This window comes from Ammospiza nelsoni, chromosome 15 (assembly GCF_027579445.1).
Source record: "Ammospiza nelsoni isolate bAmmNel1 chromosome 15, bAmmNel1.pri, whole genome shotgun sequence".
Lineage (NCBI taxonomy): Eukaryota > Metazoa > Chordata > Aves > Passeriformes > Passerellidae > Ammospiza > Ammospiza nelsoni.
The window spans coordinates 6,552,484-6,565,587 of NC_080647.1; the positions used below are offsets into that span (position 1 = coordinate 6,552,484).

Here is a 13,104-nt window from a genome sequence, read left to right on the forward strand (position 1 = left end):
TTCACATGTCACCATGATTTTTTAAGATTTTCTAAGCCTTCTGATGTTTAAATTCTTGTAATGAACTTTCTCACACACTTTCTGTAAACTTATTGTTTTGCATTCTTTTATGGAGGAGAAGAAATATGGTGGACTCTTGGTTTGTCCAGTGTCATCGGAGAGGTGGCACTGTCACCCTCCAATCCACTGTCACTTTTGGAATTCTATAAATGTTGGAGTCAGAAAATAAACTTCCCCCTTTTTACCTTGAGAACAGCAGTGCCTGCGTGTCATGTTATTTCGTGTCCTGTAGTGACAACCTCTTCTATTCACAAATGCAGCTTATTCATTATCAGTCCCAGAAACTTGCAAAGATTGGATTTGGTGAGCAATTAGAACATTCAGTAGAAAGCTCAGAGCATCCAGGAGAAAACAGCATTGTAGTAGTAATGCCTACAGCATCCCTTTTTGTCAAAGCCTTTAATCAAAATCACGAACCCATCAAGAGTCATTTAGTGCATATTCTAACGAAATACTAAACACTGCACAGATCTCTGAAGGAAGCCTCCTGCTCTTTTTCCACTCCTAACAACCTCTGGCATAATGAGGCGTGACAAATTGATTTAAAATGTACTTGCAGGAAGAAGGGCAGGCGAGCTTTGCTCTGCCTTGTGGGTGTTGTAGTCGTTTCCAGCCTCTCTGCCTGGGCAGCAATAGGAGCCCGGACTCGAAGTCCCACAGCTCCCACTAGAGTTCTGCCGCACAGGCTCAGAGCCCATATGCGAGCAGGGGGTGACTACATTGTGTCTATTGTATGGTTTTTTTGTTTTGGTTTGGTTTCGGTTTTTTTTTCCCCCCGGGCATTTTGTGCCTTTCACAGGAGGTGTAAGCCGGGAGTAAAAAGCATGGCAGATGAGCAAGAAATAATGTGCAAACTCGAGAGCATCAAGGAGATCAGGTATGTTTGCTTTGTGCCCCATCGCTGACGCGAAGCAGCTTTTTCCTCGGGGGAGCCGAGGAGTTGCATCCATCCGAAAGTAGCTATTGTGCTGCTGAGGGAAAGAAAACTACCGCTGGCTTCACGAGGGGAGCTCAAAACACATTTTTCTAAGCAGGGAGGGAGCATCTGCTGCTGGGAATCGCGGCTGGAATGCGTAGTGCAGGGCGGCAATGGTCGAGCATTTGCAGAGCGCAGCGCCGAGTGATGGCACGGGGAGAAGGCGGAGTGCGCGGGGGGAAGGTCCGAGCGGCGGCGGGGGAGTGGTGTCGGGCTGTGCGGGGGCTTCGCTGCTTGTTTGTTTGTTTTTAAGTCCTTTGAGTTAGTATTTCATATTCATGAGGCTCTGAATGTGTTATTTTGCCCCACTCGCTCCCGGGCTGAGAAGGAATCGGGTATGGCAAGGACAGCAGCGTCTGACACCCAAATATCCAAAGGTGGACGTGCCCTCGGGCAGGACAGGGCTGGGCAGCGCTGCCGGCACCGGGGTGCAGGACAGCCATCTGTCCATCCATCCACCCATCTGTCCGTCCGTCCGTCCGTCCATCCGTACACCGCAGAGGGCGGCGGTAGGGCAAGGCCCGCCGGGGAGCGGCGGATCCGTGCGGGATGAGAGGGGAGCGGCTGAGCCTCAGCGGCTTCTGTGCTATCCCCTCTGTGTCCCTGCCCACCCTTCCCTTCGGGCAAAGGCGGGGAGCGACCGAGGGAGCCCCGCCGAGGTGTCCCTGCCTGCTCGGGGATGGGGACACACCGGGGATGGGGACACACCGGGGATGGGGACACACCGGGGCTTTTTCATCCATGCCCTCCTGCCACAAGGCCCGAGGGCTGCGGTTCATGCTGTGCAGAGCACCGGGAATTTGTTATAGCGTCCTTTGCAGGGTGAGCTGCAGGATGCTGTGGGAGAGGGGGCTCATTAAAAGCCAGGCAGGGTACCGCACGTTCCTGCATCAGGAACCTTTTCCATAACTTTCGGCAGGGTGTTTCCACTCCTTGGTTTGGGGCACCGATTTTCAGCATTAGGCCTGAGCTCTCTGTTTAGTTGGAGCCAAAACACCTTAGAGAGAACAGAGGTTTTGAATGCAGCTCGGAGTGGAAGGCATGCTGACTGTGAAACCCAGAGCCATGAGAAGTGTTTGGGACATGACAGCCAGAGAGGGGCTGGCAGAGAGAGGAGAGAGGGCTGGCAGAGAGGATTCCCAGCTCCCAGGTGGTCACAGGCACTTGTGGCTGGTTACAGCATCTCTAAGGAACACTTTATTCATGGAACAAGTGAATTTGGCAGCAGAGTATGGGCCTCAGCCTTCTTCACACAATACCACAGAGGTGAACAAAGATCAAGCCAAGATATTTGCCTGTCTAGTATCCCCAAACTATTTGAGATGCGACAGTGTAAGAACAATGATTTTGTGCTCAACAGGTACACAGGCTCTGTTTTAGAAAACAGATCTAAGTATGGCCTACTACAGTGTGTGGTCCAATTACTGTAACACTTATAGTAATTTTTCAGTGAGTGGTATCCTGTATTTGGAAATTTACAGTGCATTCAGTTTTCTAATCACGCATTCAAAGGTGAAGTATTAACTGCACTTGACGGATTTTTGCTATTATTTTGTGGTATAAGGTAGAGCAAAGGTGATGCTTAGCTTTAGTGTACAGTGAAGTATCAAACAAGTTGCTTGAGTGTATTTTAAATAAAAAAAAATCAGTGTCGAAAAGCCAGTCCTACTTGCAACATTGATGTCTATTTTGAGTCATCTTTAACAAAATCTGATCAAATAAACCAATTTATTCATTTGAAGCTTGCATTCTGTGAAGAATTTCCTTCAAAACAAACATGAGATTTCCTTATATTTACAGATTCACCTTTGATAGATTTAGCAGACTTTATTTTAATCTGCATTTCATGTATTCTACAGACAGAGGCTTGGAATATGTAGCCATAATTAATTGTCCAAGTGACTGACCATGCTTTCTGCCATGTTCTTCTGGTCAAAACCTCACAACATTCTATTAATTTCATATTTCTATGCAAGGATTCTCTTACCACTGAAAAGCTCAGCAAAAGAGCTGGCATTAGAATTCAGTATTCTCCTTGTATTCACCTTCTCTCAGACTCATTTAGTCTCGTTCTTGTCTATTGCTGCTATTGCCCTCTTTCCTCTATCTAATCCCATATAAACTGACACCCCACACAAATATGTGTCAGTGACTTACTGTTGTCTCTCTATGTTTTAATTGTCACTGGGATTCAGGAATAAGACTTTGCAGATGGAAAAAATAAAGGCAAGACTGAAAGCAGAATTTGAAGCCCTGGAGTCTGAGGAGAGGCACCTGAAAGAATACAAACAAGAAATGGACCTGCTGCTGCAGGAGAAGATGGCTCACGTGGAGGAGCTGAGGCTGATCCACGCTGACATTAACGTGGTGAGTGCCAGCCCAGCTCAGACACTGACTCAGACACAGCTGCACATGAATCACCCCCCAGCTTGTGGAACTGTGCACGAGTGAAGCATCACCGGTTCAATAATGTGCACTTTACAACACCATCCTGGGATCCTACAGAGAGTGCAAAGCAAATATACCTCAGGATAATTGTTATGTCTCTTTGTAGGGCAGGATATTTTATAATGCTGGCATAATAAGCTGTTGCACTGACAGGATAGATAAGATAACTAAGCCTGTTGTGGCTGTGACTTTACCAGAGCCACAGTGATACCACACCAGCTGTCCCATAGAAAACAGTTCTTCCTGTTAGTCTGTTCTCATTTAGCACACAGAAACTCTGGCAGCTAGGTGGGACTAGGAGATTTTGAGAAAATACAGAGTGTTTGTTAAATTCATAGTAAGAGCTGACCTTCATCCCAGAGTGGAATCACCAAACATCAAAAAGCACGAGCTTGAAGGGAATTAATACAAAAAAGAGAAAAAACCAATTTATAAACAGGGAAGATTAGCCAATTAGAGGGGCTGAATTTGGAATATATTTTTAAATACATTTTTAATGTCATATTAGAGCATTTACATGGACGTTTTAGCTCTGAAGGTATCTGTGTTGCACTGGAAGAAAAAGGCTCCAACAAGTGAAAAAGTACAAGCTATGTACTGGCTGTGCAGACCGCATTTATTTATGGCTTCAAATGTCTGTTCCCCTGCCCAGCTGCACAACCTCAGCCTCTGTTCCATCCTCCTCTCTTTGTGCAGTCAGATTATCTTTTTCTTTGCTGCTTTTCCCACTTGCTGCATAAGAGAAGCAGAAACCTTTCCTTAGATTGTTTGTTAACTTCTGCCAGTCAGTGTTCAGGTATCTTAGAAACACAGAAAATTAGTTTATGCTACTTTAAGTTCTTTTTAATGTCTCTTGAGAGTCTTCCATAGCTCCTCACTTGCCAGCTTTATTTGTAGCCTGTCTCTCTGCTTTTTTTGTTGTTCAGAGGGTCCTATAGGTTGAGTGCACTTTTTAAAAATGAAAATGCATCTCATATGTCACTTTCTGTTGCTTCTCCTTTGCCCATTTTTCATCCTCCCAATACCTTAAGTCTTTGCTTTACTATTTCATTGTCTCAAATCTCCTCCAGCTTGAGTGAGAAAAATCTCCTGTTTCTGGTCCAATCTGCTGCTCAGTCAGAGAGGAGCAGTTCTTTAAATGCATGCCCAACCTGCTGTTTCAGATGGAGAACACCATCAAGCAGTCTGAGAACGATCTGAACAAGCTCCTGGAGTCGACGCGCCGGCTGCACGAGGAGTACAAGCCCCTCAAGGAGCACGTGGATGCCTTGAGGATGACCCTGGGTCTGCAGAGGCTGCCAGACCTGTGTGAGGAGGAAGAGAAACTGTCCCTCGAGTAAGTCTCCAAAGCAAACATTATCTGGCCCTGTGCTTTCTTTCAATTCTACTGGTTATTTTCTCATCTTAATTTTGTTGGTAGGTGGAAAAAAACAACCCTAGAGGTAAGCATGAAAAACAGAAGTTAACGAAAAAGGGATGTGGAGGACATGTGTTTGATAACATTCAGTCTGAATTTGTTTCAAGTTAAATTTAGGTTATTCCAGGCTGCAAACTCTACATATCACATGCAAACATTCAAGGGTGGTTGTTAGCCTTCTAGGTTTTATACTCTATGTTGCTTTTTCTATATTTTTATTTTTCCTTGAAAATTACTTCTTTAGCGAGTGATAGTAGGAGGCAATACATGAGAGGGATACAAACCAGGTATTCTTCAGTTGGGTTGTGCTGCTCCTAGTCAGAGTTTTACTTTTTGCTGCCTGCACATGGCAGTGGCTTTTAGCCAAATACCAGTGACTGTCAACAAGTTTCCCTGAGATGTGGAATGGATTTGGATAATAAATCACAGTCTCATTTTTACATATAACCTAGGCAGGGCAGAGTGGCAGAATTAGCTACTATTCAAAGAGCAGTGTCCTTTGCTTAATAGACCAGTTTTAAATGCAAGGGATGTTTTAATAAGCATGTACTGCTCTTATTGCCCAGCACAATTAATATATATACTTTTACAATACTATACAGTATAAGTACAATTACTATAGTACTATTATTATATACAATTAATATATATTTTATATATATATTTACACACACATACAGTTTGCAAGATTTCCCTTGTATTTCTATAGAAATGCTGTTTTACATTCCAAACACCTTGACACTACAAATAATGTATTGATCTGTTTATTAATCTGTTATGTGCAAAAGTTATTAATTTTAACAGAAAAAATAGAAAAACTGTTTGACAGAGGTGCATCTGAAGCTGTTGCCTATTTTTCTTCTATACATGTCTGTCTGTTTTTCATCTTACTAGATTTACATCCAGTCTGGAATCTGGCTGAAGTGTAGAAATGCAGAAGGAAACACCACATATTCTATTTATGAACCAGTCAATGTGTAGGCAATTTGGCAGTTTGACTCTAGTGGAGGAACACGATAGGGAAATGTGATCCACTGTATTTTAACACCAAATATCCTTTACAGACTAATGAAATACTGCAGAAGGTGGTTACGTTTTTTTTTTTTTTGTTTGTCATTCTTTTGTCTAGCTACTTTGAAAAGCAGAAAGCAGAATGGCAGACAGAACCACAGGAGCCTCCCATCCCAGAGTCTCTGGCTGCAGCTGCAGCAGCTGCCCAACAGCTGCAGGTGGCCAGGAAGCAAGACACCAGACAGACAGCAACTTTCAGACAGCAGCCACCTCCAATGAAGGTCAGCAGATGGAATGTGCTGGGTTTTCTCTTTTGTCATTGGAATGCATTATGTTTAGAAGGTGATTGATGTTTGTGAAAAGGAAAAATTACGTGTTCTGATTGCGATTTTCCTTGCAGTGGTTCAAAACAAGAGCAAGGAGTAGACTAAAGTAGTAGCACCAGTCATCAAGGGTTAAGGATAAGAATCTTTTAGGACTTAAGAGTCACCCTCAGCAGAGATGTAGGCAATCCCCATTCCTCTTGTGTCTCACAAGGGAGCAAGGCATGTAAGGAAGAGAAAAAACTTGGCAAAAGAAAAAGTAGTGGCTCTTATTTAATGCCATATGGAGTCATATTAAAAACAGTGCACATATTTTATGTGGGAAATTACCAATGGTGTAAATTACCAGGAAAAGCTATTGCTTCTGCACTAGGGATCTTCTTGAGTAACGTGGATTAATGTAACATAACCACAGGCACTTCAGTGACAGTTTTACTGAGCTCCTTATGTAGTGAGAAGAGTTAAGTAATTACATTGGGGTATTCCTCCCACCCAGGTTCCAGAGTCACTAAGAAGGCAAACTGATGTAGGTAAACTCCAAAGTAATATACTTACTATCTGTAGCTAGGCAATTGAAAAGCCATTCTGCAAGTAATAGGGTTCAGTCAAACATAAATTACAGGGCTTAGTCTGGAGCAAAAGGGCAGAGTTCTGTACCTGTGTTAAATATGTGGAATTCATCCAATCACCTACTCCTGCCTTCAATTCTGTGACACTGCAGTTGGCCATCACTGTAACTTCTCTGACTCAGTGAGCTATTAGGCAGGTAAACACCTTTAAAACATCACTGTAACCTTTAACACAAAATAGAATTTAAAGTTACTGGTACATGTGTGAGCCACATGCCTGCAGAAATGCAGTTTTAATTCAATGAGATGCTCTGTTTTTCAGTAAGCCTGAAATTACAATCCACATAACCTAGGTAGTATAGAATACAGCAGCAGTCTGCCTTTGCAGGCAAGGAGCCTTGGTTTAGTCTGTACTGGAACTCAACAACTCTAGGACAGTCAGGATGCATGGAGATGAGAGATCTCTGAAGCCAGGTCAGGAACTTGGGGTTTATTGCAAAGGGCCTGGGTGCAGGGCCCTGCTGGGAGCTGCCAAACACAGCTCAGGGCAGGCCTGAGAGAAGAGAGGGGCAGAGAGGATGACAGGGTGAGAGAGTAAAAGGGTAAGGGAGTAAAAGGGTAAGAGAGTAAAAAGCATAAGAGAGTAAGAGAGCGAGGTTCCCGTTACAATACAATAAAGCTTCTTCTCTGTTGAATATTCTAATTCTCACTAACCAATCTAGTACAAGATAAAAATCCTATAGCATTTCCATACAGCCTATAAGAATCATTACATCACTATACTGTGTTACATTTTAAACCCTAAAAACTCCTCTTTGGGCCCCTTCTGCCAAGCTGGCAGGGTCTGCTCTGACCCTCGGACCCGTCTGCAAGCAGAGGGTGTTGTTCCATCAAAAGGAGATTACCTTCACCTGGCCACACCATTGTTCTCCAGTTGTTCAGTAACTAAGGCTTGGTATCTCAAAGCTTGCTTTCATTTCAATCTCGCTTTTAGTTTCCATATTCTCAAAATCTTTTGCCAGGCAATCATATTTATAAGGCATTCCTGTTTCATCTTCCCCAACAAATAACCTGTGTACCAAGGCCACTTTGGTGTTTGTAACCAGAGGCTGCAATTGCATTTCAGGCGTGTCTGTCGTGTCACCAGCAAATCCACCGGAACGCGCCCATTTGTCCCCTGTGCAAAGCCAAGAGCCGCTCTCGGAACCCCAAAAAGCCCAAGAGGAAACAGGATGAATGAAATCCAGAAGATTGTGACCAGCTCCTGTCCCAGTACTCTTCCAGTAGAATGGCAAATTTGCCCAGACTTTGCTGAATTGCAGACTCAAGTATGACTGTCTCATTGTTTTCTATTTAAATGCAATGTAAGCACAATGATCCTGCTCTAAGTTCCTTCCAGTCTTTAGGATTTGGTTTTAGAAAAGTAAATATTACTGGTGCTACAGTTTAATATTTCAGTTTAATATTTCAATTGCTCCATCTTTTGTACTCCTAAACAAACTGGAATTCTTTGTGCAAGTATCCTAAATGTCAGGCTATTTCTCTTGATCAAATGTGATTACCACAAATGCTTTTATGTTCCCTTTTTAAAAAACAGATGTTACTAAAAGATTATTCTGTTTTCTCCTGATAACAGGGGACTGTTTGAAGTGCTGAAAGAGCAGACTGTCTGTTTGTTTCACTGAAGAACAATTTGTTCTCCAATCTCATAAGACTGGGTAGGTTTGGGTATCCAATGCAACTCTTTTTAAACAGAAAATGTTCAGGGAAAAGGAGACTTGTTATACAGAAAATCAGTGCACTAAGGACACACATGGGTTTTGATTTACTGAAGCTGATTGTACCATTCCCTCAAACTTGACTTAAAACTTGAAAAGGTGCTGGCTGTGTATGAATTTCTAAAAATGATGTAATTTGTCATGCTTTAACATCTTTACAGGTTATTCTTTTCAGTAGTGAAAAGACTGATTGACTTAAGAACAAGGCTGAAGTGAACAAGGCTGAAGTATTGGTGGTCCTCCTAGTCTTTATGGCTGACCAATGCTTTGTGGTTCTCTAGGAAACATGCATGATGTATCCCAGATCTCTGTGTGCACAGACTGCACATCACCCATTCTGCATGTCCTCTGTTCCTGGTTTCTACAGCCAAAATCTGGCAGACATGTCCTCCACTGGAGCATAGGAAAGTTCAGGAACATGCATGAGGAGCAGTGTCAACTAAAAATTATGTATTTCACCAGAACCAACAAGCTTTGGTGTCACTGTCCTCCCTCAATCAAAACTTTCTAATTTTCTGGTTTTTAATAGGTCATTTTCAAATAAGCTTTACTTCAGGCCAGTTTGTTTTCTTATTCCCTGTGTGCCAAAAGAACCCTGACTAAAGTATCTGGAGTTGATCACTCCCTGTATGTCTTCCCTTTCTTTCATGTAATTTAACAACAGTTCTTGCAGTGGGGAGGATGGCAATGATCCACTTACAGAACTGGCGCCTGAAATTTACTCATCTCTAATCCCAGTTTTGTGACCACCTCTGTTGCCTAAATTGATTTCAAGTGTTAAATATTCTTTTCACTAACTCTGGGACGCAGGATCTGCTTGATCACACTTCTCTCTTTAGCCCAGGTTTCTCTCTATATTATGTTAGAGTGGTTATATTGGGAATTTGGCTTGTTAGACAGGAAGAACAGGGAAGCCCCAAGTCTCTGCTCCAAGAACTTTGCCAAATGCTGGCAACTGTAATAAATCCACGTGATGCAATTTTGCAGGCCAAATCACATACGTGGCCATTAATTTCCTAAGTCTGCCACGAAGTACATGGGTGATTTACTGAACATAGTCCTAAAACTTGAACCAGGTTCAGGAGATATTCCCCCATTTTAATGTTACATAGTCAATATCTTTTAATGCTACAAATCAACATCTTTAATGTTTTAATGTTACAAATCAACATCTGTCAACAGCAGACACAATGTGAACTATCTACCCCTGAAATTATGTGAAAAGCAGATTCTGCCAGCTGAACTACAGGGATTTGGTCTCTGAGATAGCAATAATGGAAGAAAGTCTCCATGCTCCAAATGGCAATAGTGTGTTACGTATGTTTTGTAGCACAAATACTGGATTTTACTGTTCCAAATGTCAGGGTGGTCTCATGCTGTGTGCCCTGTTCAGAGCAATTCCTATGGAGTTGAAGGGAAACTGCACAGAGTTAAAAGACAGAATGTGGGCTTCCCCAAAGTGCATACAGGAGAGCAGCATACTTTGATGGTAGTTGTACATAAATTTAAGAAGTAGTGACAATGGAGTGGGTGAATGGTCTGCAATGAAGTAGTGTGAATAGCAGGATTGATTTGTACTTACAGTTCTGAAATAGGTAGGGTTAGTCATAGTTGTTCTCACTTTCCTGTTACTTTGCCAGGTTCTTTCTTTCTTGGGAGATCCCTGAACTGAAGTATACTTAAGGATGCATCAATTACTAAGTTAGTACAACAGTTTTGTACTTTTACTTTTTTAAACTAGTTTCATGTTCTCTTGTGTTTACAAGGTTAGAGTTTGGTTTTTGTTTTTTTTAAAGTGAATCTGACACACTGTGTTTGCATCAATTGTACTAGTATTTACAATTTTTACATCCTTTACAAAGGGTATTCTGCCATACGAATAGCATCATTGCTGAGGGTGAGTGTAACTGGAGATAAGTCAGCAGGGTGCCCTGGCTGCCAGAAGGGCCGACCACAACCTGGGGTACATGCAGCACAGCATTGCCAGCTGATTGTCTCACTCTGCTCTGCACTGGTGGGGCCTTGGGCACTGGGGGCAGTTTGGGATGCCCCAGTGCAGGAAGGACATCAGACTGTTACTCTGGAGTCACCTGTGTGACCAGGACTGCAGAAGGTCCCAAGGACAAAACCTCTGAGGAGCAGCTGAGGACACTTGGCTTGTTCAGTTTGGAGAAAAGAGGGCTGAGGGGTGCCCTCATCACAGCCTTCAGCTTCCTCCAGGGGAGGAGGAGGTGCTGATCCCCCTCTGATGACCAGCAACAGGACATGAGGAAATAGAATGAAGCTGCATTGAGGGAAGCTCAGATTGGACACCAGGAGAAGGTTCTTCTCTGAGAGAGTGCTTGGTCACTGGCCCAGTGACCCAGGGAAGTGGCCGAGGCACCGAGCCTGTCAGGGTTGGAGCATCACCTGGATTTCACTCTCAGCCATACAGTTTAATGCTAGGCAGTTGGACGTGATGATCCTTATGGATCTCTTCATACTTGAGCTATTCTATGATTCCAGCCATTTCAGGAGATAAAATATGTGTTATGCATTAGGGGACCATGGGGGTGGGGGCAGGGAGGGAAGCAGTGTCTCTCATAGGGAACGAGTTCTCTTTTCTCTCACGGAACAATCACAGAAGTTTAACTGAAGAACTTTTCTCGTGACAGCCCCAGGCTCTTTTCTCCCAGGCAACTCTCTCAAGAGACTGGAGGAATAATTATGAAATATTGATTTCTTGCTATTCAGACAGAAGAGGAAGCTGTCTGAAGTACAGCTCTTAACACAAGTCTGCTGCATTTTTGCTTCATGGAGCAACAATGGCTTCTTCGTTTGTACCTGAAGTCTTTGTGGGTACGTCTCCACTTCACTTAAATTTATTCTTATTTGGGTCAAATTGTCTGAGTAGCCACAATGAGACCCTCCTCAAAGCTTAGGAGACGTTAATATTACTGAAGTCTGGTTTAACCCTGTCTTTGTCGTTCTGTTTTTAAAAGGGGTATCCATGCAACAACAAAAGAACTGGATTCTCTTGGTGAAGATGGTTTTCAGGGTCTTTGTTCATCACTTGCCTCAAAGGATAGTCCTGTTGTTCTGCAACCAAACAGAAAAAAAAACAAAATCCCAAGACTTTCACCCTGCCATCAACCCTAAGCTCATAAGTAAAAGGATGCAAACACTGTACTGCATCTAAATGCTTTGCTACAGAAATTTTCACACCCAAGCTGGGGTGGATCAGTTGTCCAAACTTCAGTGCCAAGGACACAGTAACTACAGAGAAAATGTAAGGCAAATTTAAATATTTGCACTTCCTGAATTCAACCTTAGGTTTATAAACAGGACCCTGACTGAACCTGACAATGGCTTCAATTTACATAATCTAAATTTGAAAGAGTAGACATTGATGTGTTACTTTAAATAGCATACTATTCAAGAAATTAGGACTTCACTAGCACTTTAAATACATTAAAAAGTGCTTTATTCTTTTATTTTACAGTTTCCTAATTCCTCCAGCATGCATTTTCATTTTAGTATTTAGGTATTCTAGCAATATCTGGTGTTTTCACTGGCTTCTGTGTTTTAAGTATTTCACTCCTGTGCCTCATAGGAGTAACAGTGTGAGTTTAATTTGTCTGTACAGTCCTTTTAAATAAATGTTTGTTTCATGTCATGCTTTCTTCCTGCAGAGTACTTTCACATCTGTTATTTGCTTATGCTAAGAAGCCCTGGTGGTAAAACTCAGCTCTCTGATTTTAAAGAATACACTTAGCCACAATACTGTTATACTTTTATAGAATCTTTAAGGAAATAAATATGGGGTAAGAAAGATCCCTTCAAGTGGGCTTTAGAAAATAGAAAGGGAGATAACAGAACAGGTTTTAGCCTATGTCTCTGGGTCACATTTTTTGTTTTGGTCCTACAAATAAAGATACATATGGGCTTGAAAATACAAATGCAACTTCTGTACATATAAATTATATAAATGAAACAATAAAGGGCTTGAAAACGGGAGAAAAAAACCCGATTTCCGTGAAGGCAGCGGGAGCAGCTCCGCGCGTTTCGTGCCGCTGCAGGGCTCAGCGCTCGGGTCGCTGCCGCCGCCTGGTGGCAGCGCGCGGTACTGCAGGCCAGGAACGGCACTGCGCCCCCGAATGCGCCTGCGCGGCCACTCGGACGCCTCGCGGGCGCCCCCTGTGCGTCAAAGGCGGCGCTGCAGCCCAGAAATGTGAACGAGACCATCGCAGGGACTTGGGAAGCGCCGGGGCTTTTTACACTTCGTACATTTTCTTACTCTTTTTACACTCTGTACACTATTTACCCTTTCTACACCCAGTGCTGCCGCCAGAAAGAATCTCGAGTACTGGAGCTGGAGACGGTGCTGTCCGTGGCCGCCGCTGCCTCCCGCTGGCCGCAGCGCGGCCGCACCGTGATCTCCCCGAGCAGCGGAAATCCAGCACCCAAACCCACCCAAACTGCCTCCCCTCCGAGCAGCGGAAATCCAGCCCCAAACCCACCCAAAGCGCCTCCCCTCCGAGCC

General features: G+C 43.4%; 1 protein-coding gene across 2 annotated transcripts; it reads left to right on the forward strand.

The window, feature by feature from the left end:
• The first annotated feature begins 770 nt into the window (after positions 1–770).
• Positions 771–12,520, forward strand: ZC4H2 (zinc finger C4H2-type containing). 2 transcript variants are annotated; one of them, XM_059483146.1, is made up of 5 exons: positions 771–937; positions 3,232–3,403; positions 4,648–4,820; positions 6,031–6,193; positions 7,931–12,520. In XM_059483146.1, the coding sequence occupies exons 1-5, from the start codon at positions 885–887 to the stop codon at positions 8,042–8,044; spliced, it is 675 nt and encodes a 224-aa protein (XP_059339129.1). In that variant the 5' UTR covers positions 771–884; the 3' UTR covers positions 8,045–12,520. The 2 variants fall into 2 exon arrangements, with proteins under 2 accessions (XP_059339129.1, XP_059339130.1); XM_059483147.1 differs by lacking the exon at positions 6,031–6,193.
• Positions 12,521–13,104: the final 584 nt, after the last annotated feature.

Bases quoted from the DNA above. Each gene is read 5' to 3' on its own strand.
- ZC4H2 (XM_059483146.1), top strand. From the start codon at position 885: ATGGCAGATGAGCAAGAAATAATGTGCAAACTCGAGAGCATCAAGGAG. The intron at 938-3,231 runs GTATGTTTGCTT...ACTGGGATTCAG, and splicing joins GAGAGCATCAAGGAGATCAG to GAATAAGACTTTGCAGATGG. The intron at 6,194-7,930 runs GTCAGCAGATGG...ATTGCATTTCAG, and splicing joins AGCAGCCACCTCCAATGAAG to GCGTGTCTGTCGTGTCACCA.